The 18,350-nt window shown below is 33.7% G+C and overlaps 9 protein-coding genes across 9 annotated transcripts; 5 read left to right on the top strand and 4 right to left on the bottom strand.

Moving 5' to 3' along the window:
* Nucleotides 1-419: 419 nt before the first annotated feature.
* On the bottom strand, nucleotides 420-1,487 carry NAEGRDRAFT_74593 (uncharacterized protein; the record flags this gene model as incomplete). Its single annotated transcript, XM_002670403.1, has 1 exon — nucleotides 420-1,487. One exon carries the CDS (start codon nucleotides 1,485-1,487, stop codon nucleotides 420-422), a length of 1,068 nt encoding a protein of 355 aa, XP_002670449.1.
* Nucleotides 1,488-2,546: 1,059 nt separating this feature from the next.
* NAEGRDRAFT_53574 (uncharacterized protein) lies at nucleotides 2,547-4,610 on the top strand (the record flags this gene model as incomplete). The annotated part of the gene is made up of 1 exon (XM_002670446.1): nucleotides 2,547-4,610. One exon carries the CDS (start codon nucleotides 2,547-2,549, stop codon nucleotides 4,608-4,610), a length of 2,064 nt encoding a protein of 687 aa, XP_002670492.1.
* Nucleotides 4,611-5,035: 425 nt separating this feature from the next.
* On the top strand, nucleotides 5,036-6,139 carry NAEGRDRAFT_53573 (uncharacterized protein; the record flags this gene model as incomplete). Its single annotated transcript, XM_002670445.1, has 1 exon — nucleotides 5,036-6,139. The coding sequence occupies one exon, from the start codon at nucleotides 5,036-5,038 to the stop codon at nucleotides 6,137-6,139; it is 1,104 nt and encodes a 367-aa protein (XP_002670491.1).
* A 390-nt stretch (nucleotides 6,140-6,529) lies between these two features.
* On the top strand, nucleotides 6,530-7,789 carry NAEGRDRAFT_74590 (uncharacterized protein; the record flags this gene model as incomplete). Its single annotated transcript, XM_002670444.1, has 1 exon — nucleotides 6,530-7,789. The coding sequence occupies one exon, from the start codon at nucleotides 6,530-6,532 to the stop codon at nucleotides 7,787-7,789; it is 1,260 nt and encodes a 419-aa protein (XP_002670490.1).
* Nucleotides 7,790-7,990: 201 nt separating this feature from the next.
* Nucleotides 7,991-9,783, top strand: NAEGRDRAFT_74589 (uncharacterized protein; the record flags this gene model as incomplete). The annotated part of the gene is made up of 3 exons (XM_002670443.1): nucleotides 7,991-8,193; nucleotides 8,308-9,673; nucleotides 9,736-9,783. 3 exons carry the CDS (start codon nucleotides 7,991-7,993, stop codon nucleotides 9,781-9,783), a joined length of 1,617 nt encoding a protein of 538 aa, XP_002670489.1.
* Nucleotides 9,784-10,027: 244 nt separating this feature from the next.
* Nucleotides 10,028-11,173, bottom strand: NAEGRDRAFT_74588 (uncharacterized protein; the record flags this gene model as incomplete). Its single annotated transcript, XM_002670402.1, has 1 exon — nucleotides 10,028-11,173. One exon carries the CDS (start codon nucleotides 11,171-11,173, stop codon nucleotides 10,028-10,030), a length of 1,146 nt encoding a protein of 381 aa, XP_002670448.1.
* Nucleotides 11,174-11,290: 117 nt separating this feature from the next.
* NAEGRDRAFT_81861 (F-box-containing LRR repeat protein) lies at nucleotides 11,291-13,099 on the bottom strand. The gene has a single exon (XM_002670401.1). The coding sequence runs from the start codon at nucleotides 13,039-13,041 to the stop codon at nucleotides 11,320-11,322; it is 1,722 nt and encodes a 573-aa protein (XP_002670447.1). The 5' UTR covers nucleotides 13,042-13,099; the 3' UTR covers nucleotides 11,291-11,319.
* Nucleotides 13,100-13,195: 96 nt separating this feature from the next.
* Nucleotides 13,196-14,363, bottom strand: NAEGRDRAFT_74586 (rab family small GTPase; the record flags this gene model as incomplete). Its single annotated transcript, XM_002670400.1, has 3 exons — nucleotides 13,196-13,719; nucleotides 13,766-13,908; nucleotides 14,065-14,363. 3 exons carry the CDS (start codon nucleotides 14,361-14,363, stop codon nucleotides 13,196-13,198), a joined length of 966 nt encoding a protein of 321 aa, XP_002670446.1.
* Nucleotides 14,364-14,735: 372 nt separating this feature from the next.
* NAEGRDRAFT_81860 (uncharacterized protein) lies at nucleotides 14,736-17,328 on the top strand (the record flags this gene model as incomplete). Its single annotated transcript, XM_002670442.1, has 4 exons — nucleotides 14,736-15,198; nucleotides 15,240-16,364; nucleotides 16,410-16,957; nucleotides 17,008-17,328. The coding sequence occupies 4 exons, from the start codon at nucleotides 14,736-14,738 to the stop codon at nucleotides 17,299-17,301; spliced, it is 2,430 nt and encodes an 809-aa protein (XP_002670488.1). The 3' UTR covers nucleotides 17,302-17,328.
* Between the last annotated feature and the right edge of the window lie 1,022 nt (nucleotides 17,329-18,350).

The raw sequence follows: 18,350 nt of genomic DNA, 5'->3' as shown, positions 1-18,350 counted from the left end.
TGGTTTGATTGGGTAGTCAGTTGGAAAGGTTAGCCTAATGTGAAATATTCCTCCTTCATAAGACCCAAATCCCTTTAAATTGGCTCTCCATTCAAATAGATTTTTCTCTGCATCTACGGGAGCTGCCACAATATCAGGCAGTGGATTTTCATTAATTTCCTTCAAATCCTTGAGTAATCTTCTTGTGGCAATATTAACAATGGATGCCTTTTGTTTTTCTCTTCCAATTGAAGTCTTAACCATTCTCTGATCAAGTTATCAAGTTAAATATTTTTTTTTGTTAAAGTTCGTGAGCAGTTTCAAATATCTATTTAAAGATCTGAAACGTGAGATGTTAAGAGGAATTGTATTGTTGAATGGTTAAATTATTTGTTGAACATGAATCAAGAAAACTTACAAAAGCTACTTTAATACGATGTTTATCTATCGAGTAAAGCCACAAGTGATGAACTAAGATTGAATGGGAATTTGAGGAAAACACGCATGATCAATCCCCAAACTCCACTAATATCAATAATTTCAAAATCACGTTCAATTCCACTCCAAGTCAACTTGGCAGCCAACTCTGAAGAAATCATTCCAAGTTGCATTTCCTTAGCTGGGAAAGCCTTTGACATACTTGAATGGACCCATCCTGGCACTAGAACTGAAACTCTAAGATTTGAATATTTAGGAGAGGATTCCAACTTGGCTCTGAGATTTCTAGCAATTCCAATAAGAGCAGATTTAGCTGTTGGATAGAGACCCATTTCTGGGAAGTATGCTGTTCCAGAAGATGTTAAAATAACATGTCTTCTCTTCTTGTTTCCATTGTCAGCATCTTGAATCAATCTTTCAATGGCTGGGAAGGCAGTATTAGTGCAACCAGTAAGATTAGTTTCCCAACATTTGAATTCCATTTGAATCTTTTCCAATGTTGTGAACTCAGATGGTTTCTTATCTCCCATCATGACAAAGATTGTAACACCAGCATTAGCAATGATACAATCATAATCCATTTCATTAACAATTTCCTTCATTCTCTCAGCGTTTGTCACATCAGCTTGTCTAACATTAATTTCAAAATCTTCAACAGGATGACTTTCTTTAATAATAGCACTACATTCTTCTTTTAACTTTTCATTAGCAGCCAAATTTCTTCCAACCAATGTCAAGGTCAAACTCTTTTGATTCTTTCTAGTGGCGAATTTGCTTGAAATTTCAAGAGCCAAACTTCTACCAATTCCACTACTACTTCCAACAATTAAAATCTTTTCATAATTATATTCCTCTGATGATTTGAATAAATCCTTTCCTCCCTTCTTTATCAAATTATAATATAAAAAGCTGACAACTCCCACTACGATGCAAATCGGATATAATAGCGCAGTTAATATTCCCTCTGTAATATTCCATAGGAGATCATAAATTTTGGGTGGTAAATATTGATGACCAACAAGAATAGGCTCTTGCCAAATCTTTGTGAGAGTTTGTTTAAGTTGCTCCATTTTTTTTTAAATATTTCCAAATTTCCGAAAAGCAATATTAAACCTATTTAAAACTATTACAAAATAAATATATTATAATTTATTTAAATATAAATCATAAATTTAATATCCATTGGAAAAATCATTTCCAGCACAATACTCTTCATCATCATAATGACTCTCATTCGTCAAAACAATACATTTCCTACACAAATGTCTATACCAACCACTCGGAAGTGAATGCATCCGATCCGGATAAGCCATCACCTTATATTTCCTCCTATTCAATCCACCTCCATTCTCTTGATAAATGGTGGAGCAAATATTCTGAAAATCATCACAGGAAATATTTGGGAATCGGAGAAGATATTTTCCCTCACATAAATTGTGTGATTCATAATCGGAGTTTAGAAATTGAGAACTAGAATCAATTGTTTTCCAATTCAATCTTTCTTTGGTGTTTGTTCTTTGTGACCGTTTCTTTGTTTGGTTTCCTTTGCCTTTTCATTTTTTAGAGAATCCCTAAAACTCATTGATAATAAATAATCCACTTGCTCCTTTGTAAGGCAATGATTTGGATTCATTTTCTTTATGGAATAATTACTTAAACATTAAAACTGAAAAGCAGTTTGTAACCATTGTGCTTCTGTAATACCTTGACTTTGTGCAATATCCAAGTCAATGGAATACATCTTTAATAATTTAGCATCCTCCCATCTCCTCGTTCAATAAATCCCTCAATTAAAAGTAAATTGCTCTGGTGGTATGACCGCTGAAAATGCCCCTGAATAATTTGCTGTAATAACCAAGAACCAAGTTGAACATGTAACTTTTTGAGAGAAAAATACCAATCCAAAAAAGAGTAAGTTTATTATCACAGGCTCTATTTTAGTTATGGATTTTTTCTTTGGAAATGGAATTTACTCATCTTACATATTTCATACATGTCGTTTTGCCTGGTTTAGATTTGTTTTGAGTTTAGTAAATGTACATTTTGCAAAATAACGTCAACATAAATATCTCTAAAACAATCCACCAATCCACCAAAAAAACTGAAGTTTCAATTGTAGAAAAGATATAATGGGAGTTAAACCACAGGCACCACTAATTAACGGCCAAATCACTGAGATTTCACCAAATGTTTGTGTTACAAGTCTCTCACCAAATGCCTCAGTTATCATTATGAGAAATGGAACTATAATAGGTAGTGTTGATAACATTGACAATCATGGTATAGTATGGGTACCCTTTACTCAAGGCACGGTGCTTATTCCTGGAGAAACTATCATTGTGCTTCAAATGGTTAATGGAAATTTAAGCCCAGAGGCAGAAGCAACTGTTCGTTCAGTGACAACACTTCAACCTCTTTGCTTTAATTCTCCTCTAAGCACTTGCATGCAGTGGTTGATTCTGAATAATATGGAGCCTGGGGCGCAGGTAATAATCCGTCAAAACTTGTCTGAAATTGGCAGACGTAACCCTGCTGTTAGGTCATTGGATTATGTAGAAGTTTCCAATCATCCCAGTGCAGCATTCTCAATAGAAGCTTACCAGCAAGTCACGACTGTTAATGGGGTATTAACGAGTCCCAGCGTGTTTAGTTCACCTATTGAGATAGAAAAGATTCCAGGGGGAGGTCGGTTACCAAAATTAGAGATAGGAGGAGACGTCCATGCATGCACAGATTCTTTAGATGTCAACAATGCAAGGGTTACAGCACAATTGTGTATAGAAAACTATAGTGGTACGAACAAGAACTGGTGGTATACAATTTTAATTACTTCAGGTCCAAAATTCCATGCAAGTGGTATTCCACATTCGAAGAAGGGAACTATGTTGAAGATTTGGCAGCAGTTTCGTGAGGAGTGTGAGCAGATTTCTGATCCCCTCGAGTTAGAGGTACTTCCACAAGAGAAACCTCTCAAACCAATTATTAATGCACCATCAGGCGTGTGTTTGGACATTGGTAAGGTGTTCTTGAGAAATCTTGAACAAGATGCCTTTGTACAGTTTGCACAGTGGAAGAAAAACCCAAATGGAGGAGATCCATACGTACAAATTGGTCTTCCGATAATAGCAAGCAAAACTGGTGATGATGTTTTAATTCTTCCTGAATTCCAAGGAATAACTTTCGAACCAGGTGATAGATTGACTGCCAAGCAGATAGCTTGTGGTGAGGAAAGTGAATACGCTGATCCTGTCGAAATTCATGATCTCAATAATTCTGGTGTTGTCGGCCCCCTAGTAATCTATGAGCCATTATATGAATGCTCTCAACTTGTTTCCGTTAGAGGAGCATATCCCTCTAGCTCTCTGCAAGCTTACTATTCAGATGACGATACTGTAGGGCTTTGTGATTTACCTGTATTGGTAGATAGTGATAATGTAACACTACACCTTTCTCATGTACTCATGAAACAGAGAGGTATCGAGAGAAAAGTGAAGGTAAAACAGACAGGTTGTAATGCCGATCGTGAAACAGAAGCAACAATACTAGACCTACCTCACGATGGCCTATTCATAAGTGTGTTACCGGAGGTGCAAAAATATGTTAGACCAGGGGCTAATGAAGTACTGGTAACAAATTGTTTACCTGGTGCTAAGGTGTACATTCTGCAAAAAAGTAGCAATACATTAGTTGCTAACACTACTTCACTGGGTGATGTTGCTATACATGAAAGGGTCTCTTGCAATACCAGCAACCTCCATCTACAAGATGGTGATGCATTATTCCCGATACAAAAACTATGTCAGTATGAGAGCTACCAGAATAGATTTGTCATTGTGGCAACAGGAACAATGGATGTGACTCACAATTACAATAATTGGGCAACAGAACCGTTAGTGATATATCCACAGACTGGTGGCTCCTTTACTTTGGAAGTAGCTGCTGAGGACCATGACACTCATGAGAATGTTCCTATTAAGCTCTTAATACATAGAGATAACATGGTGACAGATAGGGTGTACAGGAGTAGTACAAGACAATTTGAGATAGGCGCTGAGGATTTCTTTAACAACCTTTCTGGCATGGCAACGTTGCATTGTACAGTTCAAAGCGAACAAACAAGTGCATACACTGATGTTAAATTTGAAGTAGCTTGTATGTTTTTGGATTCCAGTCTACATCCAAATAATAATTAAATGTTATTGTGACCACAGAAACAATTTTATTAACCCACAGCAATCCCCTCTTTAAGAGAACCAGGGACTGTCTGGCACACCTACATACGATTTTTATGATCGCACCAATAACCCTCATGATCTGCAAAGAGCAAAGTTCAATAATACAGCTCCAACAAAAAGGTAAACATATCATGGCATATTATAATCTCGAAAGTGGGTTTCTGCCAAAACATAATGACATATTAATAGTTATGCCCAAATTATAATTATGACATAAAACGATAGGACACAACCCCAATGTTGAATCAAGCCAGATGGCAAGATTCCTTGTTTTAAAGTATTTATCTATTGTTTTATTGAAAAGATAGGCGTAGGTCAATACAGTTATTGAGATACATTTCTTTGCAGCTTGGGTTATACCATTTTAAAAATATTAGAAAAAAATGCAAGACGAAACTCTTACTATAGATTTAGGTTCCCATTGTATTAGAGCTGGTTTTAGTGGATCGGATGCTCCTGTTCTAAACTTTTATTCAATGATTGGTTTTCCAAAGTATCAAACAACTGCATTAAATTATCTTTCATCCTATTCGAAACTATCCTATATTGGAGAGGAAGCAAACAAACTCCGAGGAATTCTTTCACTCTTTCATCCAATCGATAATGGTAAAATAATTAATTGGGATGTTTTGGCATTATTTTTCGAATATACATTTCATAATTTAAATATTCCACTTCAAGATTCTAATATCATGTTAGTGGAACCTTCCAGTAATTTAAAATCGAATAGAAATTCATTAACACAACTCTGTTTCGAATCATTCAATAGTGCAAGCTTGGGATTTGGAAATGCACAAGTGATGGCCATGTATAGTGCTGGTCGAACGAGTGGATTGATTGCTGATTGTGGAGATTCGTCTTGTAGAGTTTTGCCCATTCATGAAGGTTACGTTATTTCACATGCGAGTGGAAAATTAAATGTTGGTGGAAAATCAATTGATAAATATCTTGGCAAATTATTGGAATACAAAGGAATTAATTTTACATCTTCATCAGAAATGGAAATTTTGAGAGAAATGAAAGAGTCAATTGTGACATGTTCAAAAGGGGAGGAATATCTAGTTCAACAATATGAATTACCAGATGGTACATTAATTGAAACAAGTAGGGAAAGATATGAATGTGTGGAATGTTTATTTAATCCCAATTTAGTGGGAATTAGTTCAGATTTTGGAATTGCTGAATTAATTTACAATTCAATTTGTAAATGCCCAATTGATACAAAATTAGATTTATACTCTAATATTATTCTAAGTGGAGGAACAAGTTTAATACAGGATTTCAATGTCAAATTGAAACAAGAACTTGACCAACTCAACCAAAGACATTCGTTTCGAATAATTTCACCTCCAGAAAGAAATTATTCATCTTGGATTGGAGCTTCCATTGTTAGTTCAATGGGACATATGAGGCCATATAGAGTTCACAAAGAACAATACAATGAGTATGGATGTTCAATAATGGACAGAATTTTTCCTAGCCATTAAACTGGAGTTAGTTCGTTTGCCACCCAAACATACACCTCGATTTTGAGCTCACACTACGGTTTGTTCCATATATGTGTCAAAGCGATTAGATTGTAGTGTAACCTTCTAATTGGTACCTACCAGTTGAATGAGTTATTATAACTTTTTCTGTAATCAAAAAAAATGGCAACTCAAGCAGCTCATGATAAAGTCGGAATCGTTGCAATTGATGATCTTGCACACGATGAGTTGAAATATATTTTATACTATTGTGATGGCCAATCTATTTTGAACTGTTTAAAAGTTTGTAAATTGTGGAGGGAATTTTCTCTTCCCATTCCAGTGTCTATTGAATTTAAAAGTAATTCACAATTTAGTAATGTAAAGAAGAATGTTAAAACAATCAGTACTATGGGTATTAATTTTAATTTAACTGGATTGAATTTGAGTGGATTCAAAGGTGGAGAAATGATAATTTCTGAATTACGTAAAATTCACTATTTCAAAACAGGAAAGTTAAAAAGTTTATGTTTAGGTGAAGGAATTCCATTTAAAAATGAAAGAATTGATGATGAATTATTGGAAAATTTAGAATCTCTACGTGTTGGTTGTAGATATGAGTTTAGTGAATGTATTCAACAAGTTTTGTTACCAAATTTAAACAATCAATTAACTAGTCTTGATTTGTCGAATAATTATGGATTGGATACTATTTTTACTTCTAATATTGTAAAGAATTTAAAAGTTTTAAAAATTAATGATTGTGGAATTGTTTCTTTAGATCTAGAAAATCCATTACCAAATTTAACAGAATTACATTTAAATAATAATATTAGATTGAACTATATTAATATCGGTGATAAATTAAGTAATTTAAAGGTATTGAATCTTCATAGAGCTGGTGAATATGTTCTTTTTAATGATCTATCTTTACAAAATGCCAAATTAGATCAATTAACAGAATTAGATATTGGCTGTAGCAAATGTAATGATTCTATATTCATTAAAATTTTAGAGAATTTACCAAAATTGAAGAAATTAGTTTTATTTGGAACACCTAGTTCTGACATGGTTTGTCAATTCATTTCTGAAAATAATGAACTTTTTAAAAATTTACAAAGTTTGAATTTAGGAAGAACTTTTTGCTCCTTTAATTCAATTAATTTTCTAGCTAAAAGTTCATTGAAATTATGTAGATTAATATTAGATAATATTAAATTAAATGAAGAATCTTGTAAAGTTTTAAGTGAAAACGAAAAGGTATTTGGAAATTTAACTGATTTATCTTTGAGTTATTGTGAATTGACAGCAGAATGTTTGAAATATTTAACTAATTCACCAACACTTTCAAAATTACAAGAATTACAATTAAAATCAAATCCCATTGGATCTGAAGGTTGTACTTATTTGGCAACTAGTAAATTTATTACAAGATTGACATACTTAAATTTATGTAATACTCAATTAGAAGAGGATAATTGCTCTACTTTGGCTAATTCTACCAATTTCACAAGAATTACAGAATTGGATATTTCTGGTAATGACAATGTTTTTGATTTTGAAATAATTCAAAAAAGTCAAAACTTTCCAAATTTGCAATTACTCGAATACAAGCATAATTTTTTTGAAGATCAATCCATGAGTCGTAAACATCAAGTTAACAATAAATAATTAAGCAATTTAAATAATTTAAATGTTTTTTGTAATAATCAAAACTCTCAAACTACCACTAACCATACAGGACTAAATTGGCAAATCACAATCAATTATTCATTTCCACAACCTATTGATTAACACTTTGATAGTGGTTACAATAGTTTTAATAAATATAATAATAATATTAAATAATATTTCAAATATTTAATAAAAAAAATGTCCATACTTGGTACACTATTCAGGACAACACTCTTCCTTCTTTTCTCTCTATTTCTAATCTTTACTTTTCTCTATTCGCACGTTTGGTTTCCTGATCGTCTCTCGGAACAACATGAAAGATTTCAAAATCATCAAGATCCCAAAGAGTTTGATTTTATAATTGTGGGAAGTGGAAGTGCAGGATCGGTCTTGGCCAATAGGTTTGTTTTTATTTGCATAGTTTCTTTTTAATTATTATCAATTAATACATATTAATATATTAATGAATATGTTGATGATGATCAATGATAACTTTTGAAACTCTTTGAAAAAAGGCTGAGTCAAAATGTTAATCATTCAGTATTATTGTTGGAGGCTGGAAAGTCTGATAATACACCCCTAGCAAAGTTTACTCCATTATACTTGTTCATGTTGAAGAGTGTTCATGATTGGCAATATTATACTATTGGAGAGGAATCAGAGATTAATCCTAAACATTTATTGAAAAAGATGTTTTGGCCAAGAGGAAAGATATTGGGAGGTAGTTCATCAATGAATGCAATGATTTATATGAGAGGAAGTCCACAGGATTATGATACATGGAATGAATGTGAATTTGGAGGAAAGAGTAAGATTTGGAATTTTGAACATGTTCTCAAGTACTTTAAGAAATCAGAAGCACAACAAGGTCCAGCAGAAATATTCTCAGATGAGTATCATGGAAGAAATGGAGAATGGATTGTGAAGGAACAAGGAGAAACTTTCTCAATTATTGAGCCAGTAGTTAAGGCCATGAGTCAAGTGCTTTCAATTCCAATCGTGAGAGATCTCAATAATCCAAAAATTACTCATTCAAAAGATAACAGTCAATCAGATTTTGTAGAATATGGTGCTGTAGGAACTACACAGATTCACAGTTTGCATGGTAGACGTTTCAGTACTGCTGATGCCTTCCTGAATGATACAGTTCTCAAAAGACCAAATCTATTTGTAAGAACTGAAGCCTTGGCCACCAATATTTTATTCGAAGGAAATAAGGCTGTTGGTGTCAGATACTTTGATAGGAGAAAAAAGGCCTACGTTGAAAAAAGAGTGAGAAAAGAAGTTATTCTTTCAGGTGGTGCTATTAACTCACCTCAATTATTGATGCTTTCTGGTATTGGAGATTCAAAAGAATTATCCAAGCACAATATTACAACAATAGTTGATAATAAGAATGTTGGAAAACATTTACACGATCATCTTGCTATTCATGTTCCTTATTATATCAGTTGGGATTATGATAGTGTTTTGAGTGTGTTATTCAAGCCCAATGAAATTTACAAAGTATTATTTGAAGGATCTGGAGTTTTAGGAACTAATGGAATTGGTTTGAATGGTCTACTCAAAACAAAGGTTTGTAAAAACGAGTTAGTGAACTCGTATCCTCCTTCACTATGGGATGTTAAAAATCAACAATGTTACAACAAGCATCACTGTGACTCCCACGATATTCAAGTTCACAATACGCCAACAGTCATGGAAAACAGTGAAACATTACACTTACACCAACATGGTTTTACATTTATTCCACTGCTTCTCCAACCAAAATCTAGAGGTGGTTTAAAGCTCAAATCAAATAATCCATTTGTGGCTCCTATAATTGACAGTAACTTTGTAGGACACAAACACGATAAGGAAACAATGGCTGAGGCTATTAGAGTGTTGCTTCAAGTTGGCGACCATCTCATGAAGCAAAATATATTTATCAAACCTCATCCAAGAGTGCAAGCCTTGATGGATACTATCAAGAGCTCGCCAACAGAAACTGAACAAAGGGCTCACATTATTGAATACGTAGTGAAACATGTAGATATGATTTATCACCCTGTTGGAACTTGTAGAATGAGTGAAAATTCTGAACTAGGAGTAGTCGATGAAAAGTTGAGAGTGTTTGGTGTGGAAAATTTGAGAGTTGTAGATGGTTCAGTATTTCCATCTATTGTCAGAGGAAATACTCAAGCTCCAATTGTAATGATTGCAGAAATTGCATCAGATTTGATTTTACAGGAATAATTACCGCTTGTTGAACGATTTATTCATGTATGTGTCTTTTCTGGTTTGTTGTAAAAAGGTTGCCTTTTCATTGTGGATGGCTTGTGGTGCAGTATTGAGAATTTCTTCCTTTTCTTGAAGTGATTTGAGTTTGCTTTCTTGTTTTTGCTGTTCTCTTTGCTGTCCATTTTTGAGCATTTGATCTAGTTGCTTTTGTGAGTCATCCTTGGCATAAACATTTTCATTCTTTCTACTTTTTTCATAATCTCTATCGTTGTACTTTCTTTCATTATAACTTCTATCCCTCCTGTCATCATAATATCTGTCTCGAGATCTTTCGTTACGATATGAATCCCTTCTATTGTAATCTCTATCATAATTTCTATCATCTCTATAATAATCGTCATTGAACCTTCTGTCGTCTCTTCTATCATCTCTTCTGTCATACGCTCTTTCTCTATAATATTTATCATCGTTTCTATTATATTTATCATCTTTGTGTGTTGAGCTAGATGGTTCCTTTTCAGAATTTGATAGATTTGTTTTAGGGGTTTCTTTTGGTTCAGAGCTAGCTTTAGTTTTTGGTTCTATCTTTTTCTTCTTTTCCTTTGGTTCATCGCTGGAATAACTTGTATAGCTACTATCACTTGAATAATCTTTTCTCTTTTTATCCTTTTTCTTTTCTTTTTTTTCCTTCTTCTCTTTCTTATCTTTCTTTTCCTTCTTCTTTTCCTTTTTTTCCTTTTTTTCCTTCTTTTTCTTTTCCTTCTTTTCCTTCTTTCTCTTTTCAAGTTCTTTTTGTAATAATTCTGGATTTTGTAAATACATTTTCATTCTCATAAGTGATTCATGTTTGATTTTAATCATCGGATCATCAATTATTGCTTCTCCAGAGTGATGTCTATTTTCGTGGCTATGTAAAAACAATGCACCAGCCTTCTTTTGTTCCAGCATGATTTTATAATCATTATCCACTAAATCTCCTCCCTGAACCAACTTTTCAATGCTCTTTTTTCCTACTAAATATTCTTCCAAACTTTCCTCATTCACTTTATCATAATCTTTATTGTACATCCACTCTATTTGTTTTCTTCCGGAATCATCATCCTCCTGATTTGTATTTTCTGTATTGTTTGATGATGATGGTTCTGCTTCCGAGTTGACCATAGATGAAGATCTCCGATCATCACTCCTCTTCTCTACATGTTCAACTTGTTCTCCAACGAATCCTTCATCAGTAAGACCATCAAGGATTCCTCCTCTAGAATGTTTAGACATTTTTTTCTAATTTTAAATTTTTATTAATATTTTATTTACCTTTTTGGATAACCAATTTTCTTGATATTCTCGAGTTTATATTTCCATTCATCGATTTTTTGTTTAGAGAATTTGGATCTTTGGAGGAATAGATTTTCTAGGCTTGAAATGCAAAGTGGCATGAGCTTGTTGAGACTTTCGTCAGTCAACCAAGAGCAACGCATCAAGTGAACTTCTTTCAATTTACGAAGAGGATAAATTTTTGGATTAATGTTAGAGAAGGAATCGTCTGTAAGGCGAGAACAACCAGATAGTTGGAGGGATACTAAATTAGGAGTATTTCTTAAAACAGCTTGTATACTTTCATTACACTGATAGTTTCTCATGCTCAAGTTCAATTTGGTGAGCTTTGGTAAGAGAGGGGTATAGAGGTCCTTTCCAACATCCTCACTCGAGGCCAATAACGAGTTATCATCCTTTAGTAGAATGGCTAATTCAATTTTTGCACCAGTGGTAATGTTAAAGCTTTCGAGGTTTGGTAATTCTCCAAGAATATTAAACATTCCTTCATCTGTGAAATCTACATTCCAAGAAATGTCCAAGAATTTCAAATTCTTGAGCTTTTCCTTAATAATATGCAAGGTCCAATCAGTCAAGTTGCAATCAACAAGGAATAGCTCTTCCATTTGAGGACAGTTTGTCAAGAATTGCACAATGGTTTCCTCAGATTGGACAGTATTCTTACATCCTGTCAAGTCGATACTTTTAAGGTTTGGAAGTTTAGAGATTGTTAATAAATCAGCGTCCCTAATTGTAGTACCAACTAGGGTTAGAGTATGTATTCCAGTCATTTTGCTTATTGCCTCAAAACCAGCAGAATCGATATTAACACAATTGGCGATACTCAAACTTGTAATATTTGTAAAATATTGAGACATTACGCAAATAGATTGGCTATTGACTCCAACATCCCATTCAAGCATCATTTTGGTAACTGAAGAACAAAATCTTGGGTTACGACCCAACGATTCAAATGCCTCAGTGCTAATATTTTTACATCTGGAAATGTAGAACGATACTTCCTTTGGTTGGGCATTACAATTAGCATCGTATGGGTCAATAATATCTTCTACTTGAATTTTCTTAATTTGTCCCATCATTTCAAACACAACTGTTTCTATAAATTTCGGAGAAACTTCAATGATAACTTCTTCACCATAGCCATTGCCAGCTGGCTCTGCAATCCAATTATTACCATCACCAACCATGTCATATTCATCGAGCGTTAACTCCTCAGTTTTTTGTGGTTCATCGACTTTGACCTGTTTTGGACTAGTTAAGCAATTAGCCATTCTGAAATAGTTCAATTTAGTACATCCCTCTCTCATTGAATCTCTCAAAACCTTAAGAATAGTATTCGATGAATCAGTTTTGCAACCATTTTCGTCATACAATTGCAAACCACTCAAATTAAGAAATCTCAAGTCTTTAAATCTATTTCTCAATACTTGTATGGCACCTTCTGCATTTTTACATCTTCTCAGAAATATTGTTGGATACATTGCCAATGATTCATACCAATGTCTACTCAAAGCAAACAATGAATAAAACAAATCATGTGATTGCAAATATTGACAAATTAAATGAATAATCTCGGAAGGTAAATTGACTAATGAATGATCCGAATATCTTTCCATTGGTGAAATCACCATTTGACAATCATCTTCATCATCAACCATCCCCCGCACATCACTATTGAATATTGTTGGTGTTATCATTTTTCAAAGTATTGGCATACAAAATCAATCCGAAGAAATCCAGAAATCTTGATTTTGCTATTTTTTTTTGTAGTGTTTATGGCGGTGATTTGTATGTTCCAATTTCGCTAAACTTTACAAAAAATCGTTGTTTGATAGGAATTGTGAAATGATGTTATTTCTTGGCAGGAAGATTACCATGTACAGGTTGTGGTGGACTTTCGACTGCCAGCTTATCTTCTACTTGGAGGACACCATACATAAACGGAAATTCTATCATTTCTATCGTGTCTGTCTTGTTACTCAATTCAAAATATTGAATTCTCAAATCTTTCAGTAATATTCCTTCCTTTTTTACTTGAATTAGTTCGGAAATGTATTCTTTTACTTGCTGTATCGATACCTTTCTCTCCAAATCTCTTTTCATTCCGAGAATTAAAAGGTGAGCGTTTTCCTCCTTCAGGTTTGCATTCCACTTTAAATTTGAAAAATTCTCATTTCTATAAATCTCAACTCTGTTCTTCATTTCTGAAAATGACTCTTCATTGTTTAAATCAAAACAGAAACCGATTACATGTACACCTCTCGTGTAGGCTCTCGAAAGTGAGTTGAAAGTAGGTTTGCCTGAAGCATCCCAGTACTGCATTTTAACATTAATTCCAGTGCTTAATTGATATGGTACCATTGCAAACTCAACACCTAATAAATCTTTATAAATGTCTGAAAATATTATTAAAAAACATACCAATTGTAGGAGTATAAGTAGGATCAAAGTCTTTACCGACAATTCTTGCTACAATTTCAGATTTTCCACTTCCTTCAGGTCCTAACAGTACAGTCTTGGTAAAAGCTTTTATCTGCTTTTCATCACTACGTTTGAATGAGTTCCTAATAAGTGGAATAAAATATGTATGATAATAAATTATAGATTGAATCATTGATGAATCAAAAATTGGTCTAAAATACATGAAAGGAACAAAATCATCACGTTCTTCCTTTTGCAATATCCCTTTCCACAAGGTCCTATTTCTAATCCAATAAAACTGAAAATTTTTACAAGTTCGTCCCAGTTTTACAATTTCACTCCCTGTAAGATATCCTAAAATATGAATAAATAATTCATGAGGTAATTCCTTCTCATAAATCGAACAATTTTCCTCATTAAATAAATCAATTAAATTCTCATCATTCTTCTCCTCTTGTTCCAACAATGTTTGGAAAATATCAATCGGAACCATTCTGACATTTCCAATCTTTTTAATGACACTCTCTCTCACGTTGTGTTTATCATCACAATTGCATGGTGGAGTAGAGGCAGGATACGATGGTTGTGATTGTCCCATTTTTTTCAGTCTGATTTGAATTGATAAATCCAAAACTTTACAATTTACAACAAGATTGTAAAACAGCTCAACTGTGATCATTAAGATTATAAATGTATGACAAAATATTTGCAAAGTTACCTGACAGAACTTACAATACCCAAAACGATTCGACACAAAAAATCTACCTGCCCTCGGAGTATTAACATTGTACTCCTTCTATACAAAATGCAATTTTCCTCTAACCTTCAACATATCCAAAACCAACCTTGAATTCGTGTTCATCAATTCACATCCTATCACTTGCTATTTGATGATTATTCAACAAGAGCGAACAAGAATCATCAGCAAAGAAGATACTTTACGAATTTTCAAATTTCTTCATCAAAAAAAATGCGGCAAAATCAAGAGAGTGCTGGAGGGCGACGTAACAGTAGTGGTGCAGGCAATCATCCGAATATTGTTAGTGGTGATGGAGGTGATGACCACATACAACAACAACACTCTTCATATCAACAACAAGGCGATGTTAATAGTAGTAATAATAATAATAGTACCACTCGGGGATATATACCCTTGGAAGAACCTATTGAATCGGAAGGTGATTATGGGCCGTATGGAGATTCATCGAGGGATATTATTCGATCATTTGATAGAAAGGACAGTAGTAGTGAATATCATGAGGATTTTCAACATGCTTTGAATTCATCTTCTTCACTAAAGAGAAGAAAAAGATATTCTTTGAGATTTGAGGATCAAGATGAAAACGAAGATGATATTACTGTTGATGGAGAAAATGAAATTGAAGTTAAAAAATCCATTATGAATACCATGTTTGGTATTATGCCTTTTGCAGGTATGTTAAAAATTCATTATTATTTGTGACACTCGGAATAGGTCACGTAACTGTAAGAGACATTAATGAAAGAAGTGAAAAGGTTAAAACCTTGTATGAACAAGTGGGTGATCTTAAACCAGAACAAGTGAAAAAACCTGAAAAGAATAGAATGATTTCATTCGGAAATATTGTTTACTCATTACTTTGGGGATGGTGGTTATTTTTGAGTTATATCTTTGTTGCCTTATTGTGTTATTTGACAATATTTTGCATTCCATATGGAAATAAGTGTTTATCTATGGCTTTTTATTATTTCTGGCCATTTGGTAAATATATTGAGCGAATTGTTCCTCACAACCATGCTGTTAATTCTGAAAATAGTTCACTGATGCCAAATGAGTCAGAAGAAGTGTACTATGATGAGAATGCAAGAGAATCAGGTGGTAAAAAGTTTTTAAGAATTGTTGGTATGGTGATTTGGTGCATTTTCCCTGCTCCAATTTTATTTATTGTGCACTGCGTATGCTGTGTACTTTCTTGGCTTACTGTATTTGGTATACCCACTACCAAAGTCCAGTTCCATGGTTTAAAGCTTTTATATAAGAGCTTTTTAGAGCTCCATGTTAGTGACGAGTTTCCACCAAATGTTGAAAGTGATATCATGGTCTGTACATACCAAGCTTTCAATCTTTACTATTACAAGTATTCCTTGTTTGGTGCTAATGTTTTATTGTTCAACATGCTTCCTTTCGTACCACTTAGTATTGTTTTAGGGTTTGCTTTCAGTGATGAATTTGTTGAGGAATATGGTGTTGGAATTTTTGTTACTTGTATTTTAGCTGTCATTCCATTGAGTTATTACATTAGTAAGGCTGTCAGTTCTATTTCAGCACAGAGTAACTATGTTGTGGGTGCTTTCCTTAATGCTTCTTTCGGTTCAGTTGTTGAAATTATTCTTTACTTTGCCACTCTTTACAAGGGTATGAGTGCGATTGTCATGCAAGCCGTTACAGGATCATTTTTGGGTGATACTTTGTTGATTCCTGGACTTAGTATGATATTTGGAGGTTTCAAACATAGAGTTCAATATTTTAACAAACATGCTGCAGGTACCTCATCTCTTTTATTGCTTGTCGCTACCGTTGGTTGTTTTGTTCCTTCATTATTCTACACAATTTATGGCAGTAAGTTGACCAGTAATTTAACATTTTATTAACACATATATTCAGATTATGAATTAACCTGTCTCAGTTGTGTAGATTTGGCTATCTTTTTCAATAACACTGCAAATGGCACTGCTTCACTCCCTTACCCAGGTGGTCAAAATAATACTGGAAACGGTACAACAGTTCCATACCATCTTGCCTGTCAAAATTGCATCTATGTAGAGAAGGACTTTACTAAAGATCCAATTTATCAACATAAGGCAAAACCATTAGCCTTAACTACAGCTGCAATTCTACCACTTGCCTATCTTGTTGGTTTGATTTTCTCACTCAAGACTCACAACAAGTATTATCTCAGAGCTCCAAAGGTTGATGAAGAAGATAATGATGGTACAGGAAAGACTCCAGGTGGTCACGGTGCTGCTGAATGGCCTCGTTGGGTTTGTGTACTCATTCTTCTCATTGCAACAATAGCATTTGCTTTTGTCGCTGAAGCCATGACAAAATCTCTAGAGCCAGCATTTGAACCTCTGGGTATTCCATTAGAGTTTGCTGGTCTTACGATTTTCGCTCTCGTTCCAAATATTTCAGAAATTGTCAGTGCTATTAAGGTTTGTATAATTTAACAATACTGTTGTAATTCTCACCACAAATTTTATAGTTTGCATTACAAAATAATGTTACATTATCTTTGGAAATTGGTAATGTTGCTGGTATTCAAACAGCTTTAATCCAAATTCCAGCTCTTGTTATTTTCAGTACTATTATTTTCCAAGAAGACATTACAAAGGTATTTTCTCTTACATTCCCAAGATTGGACTTGGTAGCTATTTTCTTTGCTGTAATCATTCTTAATTATGTTACCATTGATGGTAAATCCAATTATTTCCATGGTTTCAGCTTGTTAGTAGTCTATCTGATTATTGTGATATCATTCTTCTTTGCCTATTTCTAAATAAATTAAAAATTGAAATTATTTGTCATCTTGTGAGATTCTACCAAAACTAGATTAATTTCAAAATTAATATTATTCTTCTTTTTATCCAAACTTTTTAGAAATGAATATAAAACCTTGATCGTTGATCTTCTAAATCCAAATAACAGAATACCATTTCTTTCTGGTAAAAAAGAAACTATTCTTCGAATATTAGGAGCATCCTGTTCCAAAATACTAGCAATATGTTGCACAAAGGCAGAAATGTATTTTTGCAAATTGGTATTCAACTCGCTATTTTGAAGATAAATATAAAAAGGTTCCCGAATGTTATCATCCTCCGAAGTTGATGTTGTTGGTAAGGTGTTTGTAGTTGTTTGTTGTTTACTCATTTTTTATTGATGATTTTGTAAGGAATTTTTAATAGAGAACAGACATTTGCTTTTCAAAATCTTGTGAGACCTTTTCAAAGAATTCCAATGCTTCTGATTCAGTCATGTGTAACGTTACATTGTTGGCTCTATCTTGAATTTCAAATGTTCTATTTTCCAAATAATCCTTGCCAATGACAATAATGTATGGAGAACCAAACTTGACACCATCATAGAGCTTGACTGGTGGTCTTTCCTTCAATCTATCATCAAAAAGGACTTCACCTCTGAAAGCACTGACAGCATTCAATTTGTGATAGAATTCCTCAGAAGCCTCAATAATTTGTTGTCTCTTCTTTTCAAATTCTTCAGGTGTCAAATCTGGCAACATCTTGGCAGTTGGTACCATTGGAGTCATGTAAGCTCTAATTGGAGCAATACACATTGGCCAACAGATACCCTTCTCAGTCTTGTGTGTTTCAGCGACTGATTGGAGCAATCTAGAAACACCAATACCATAACAACCCATCTCAGCAACATCTCTCTTGCCTTGTTCACTAGAGAAGAAAACCTTCATTGGTTCACTATATTTCTTACCCAAGTAGAAAACGTGACCAATTTCAATACCCTTCTTAATGATCATTGGAGTGTTCTTACATTCTGAAGAATTATTAATACAAATATCATTTTGGTTTACAG

This window comes from Naegleria gruberi (genome assembly GCF_000004985.1).
Source record: "Naegleria gruberi genomic scaffold NAEGRscaffold_71, whole genome shotgun sequence".
Taxonomy (NCBI): Eukaryota; Heterolobosea; class Eutetramitea; order Acrasida; family Naegleriidae; genus Naegleria; species Naegleria gruberi.
The sequence above is the reverse complement of the archived record's forward strand: the minus strand, read 5'-3'. Positions and strand labels throughout refer to the sequence as shown.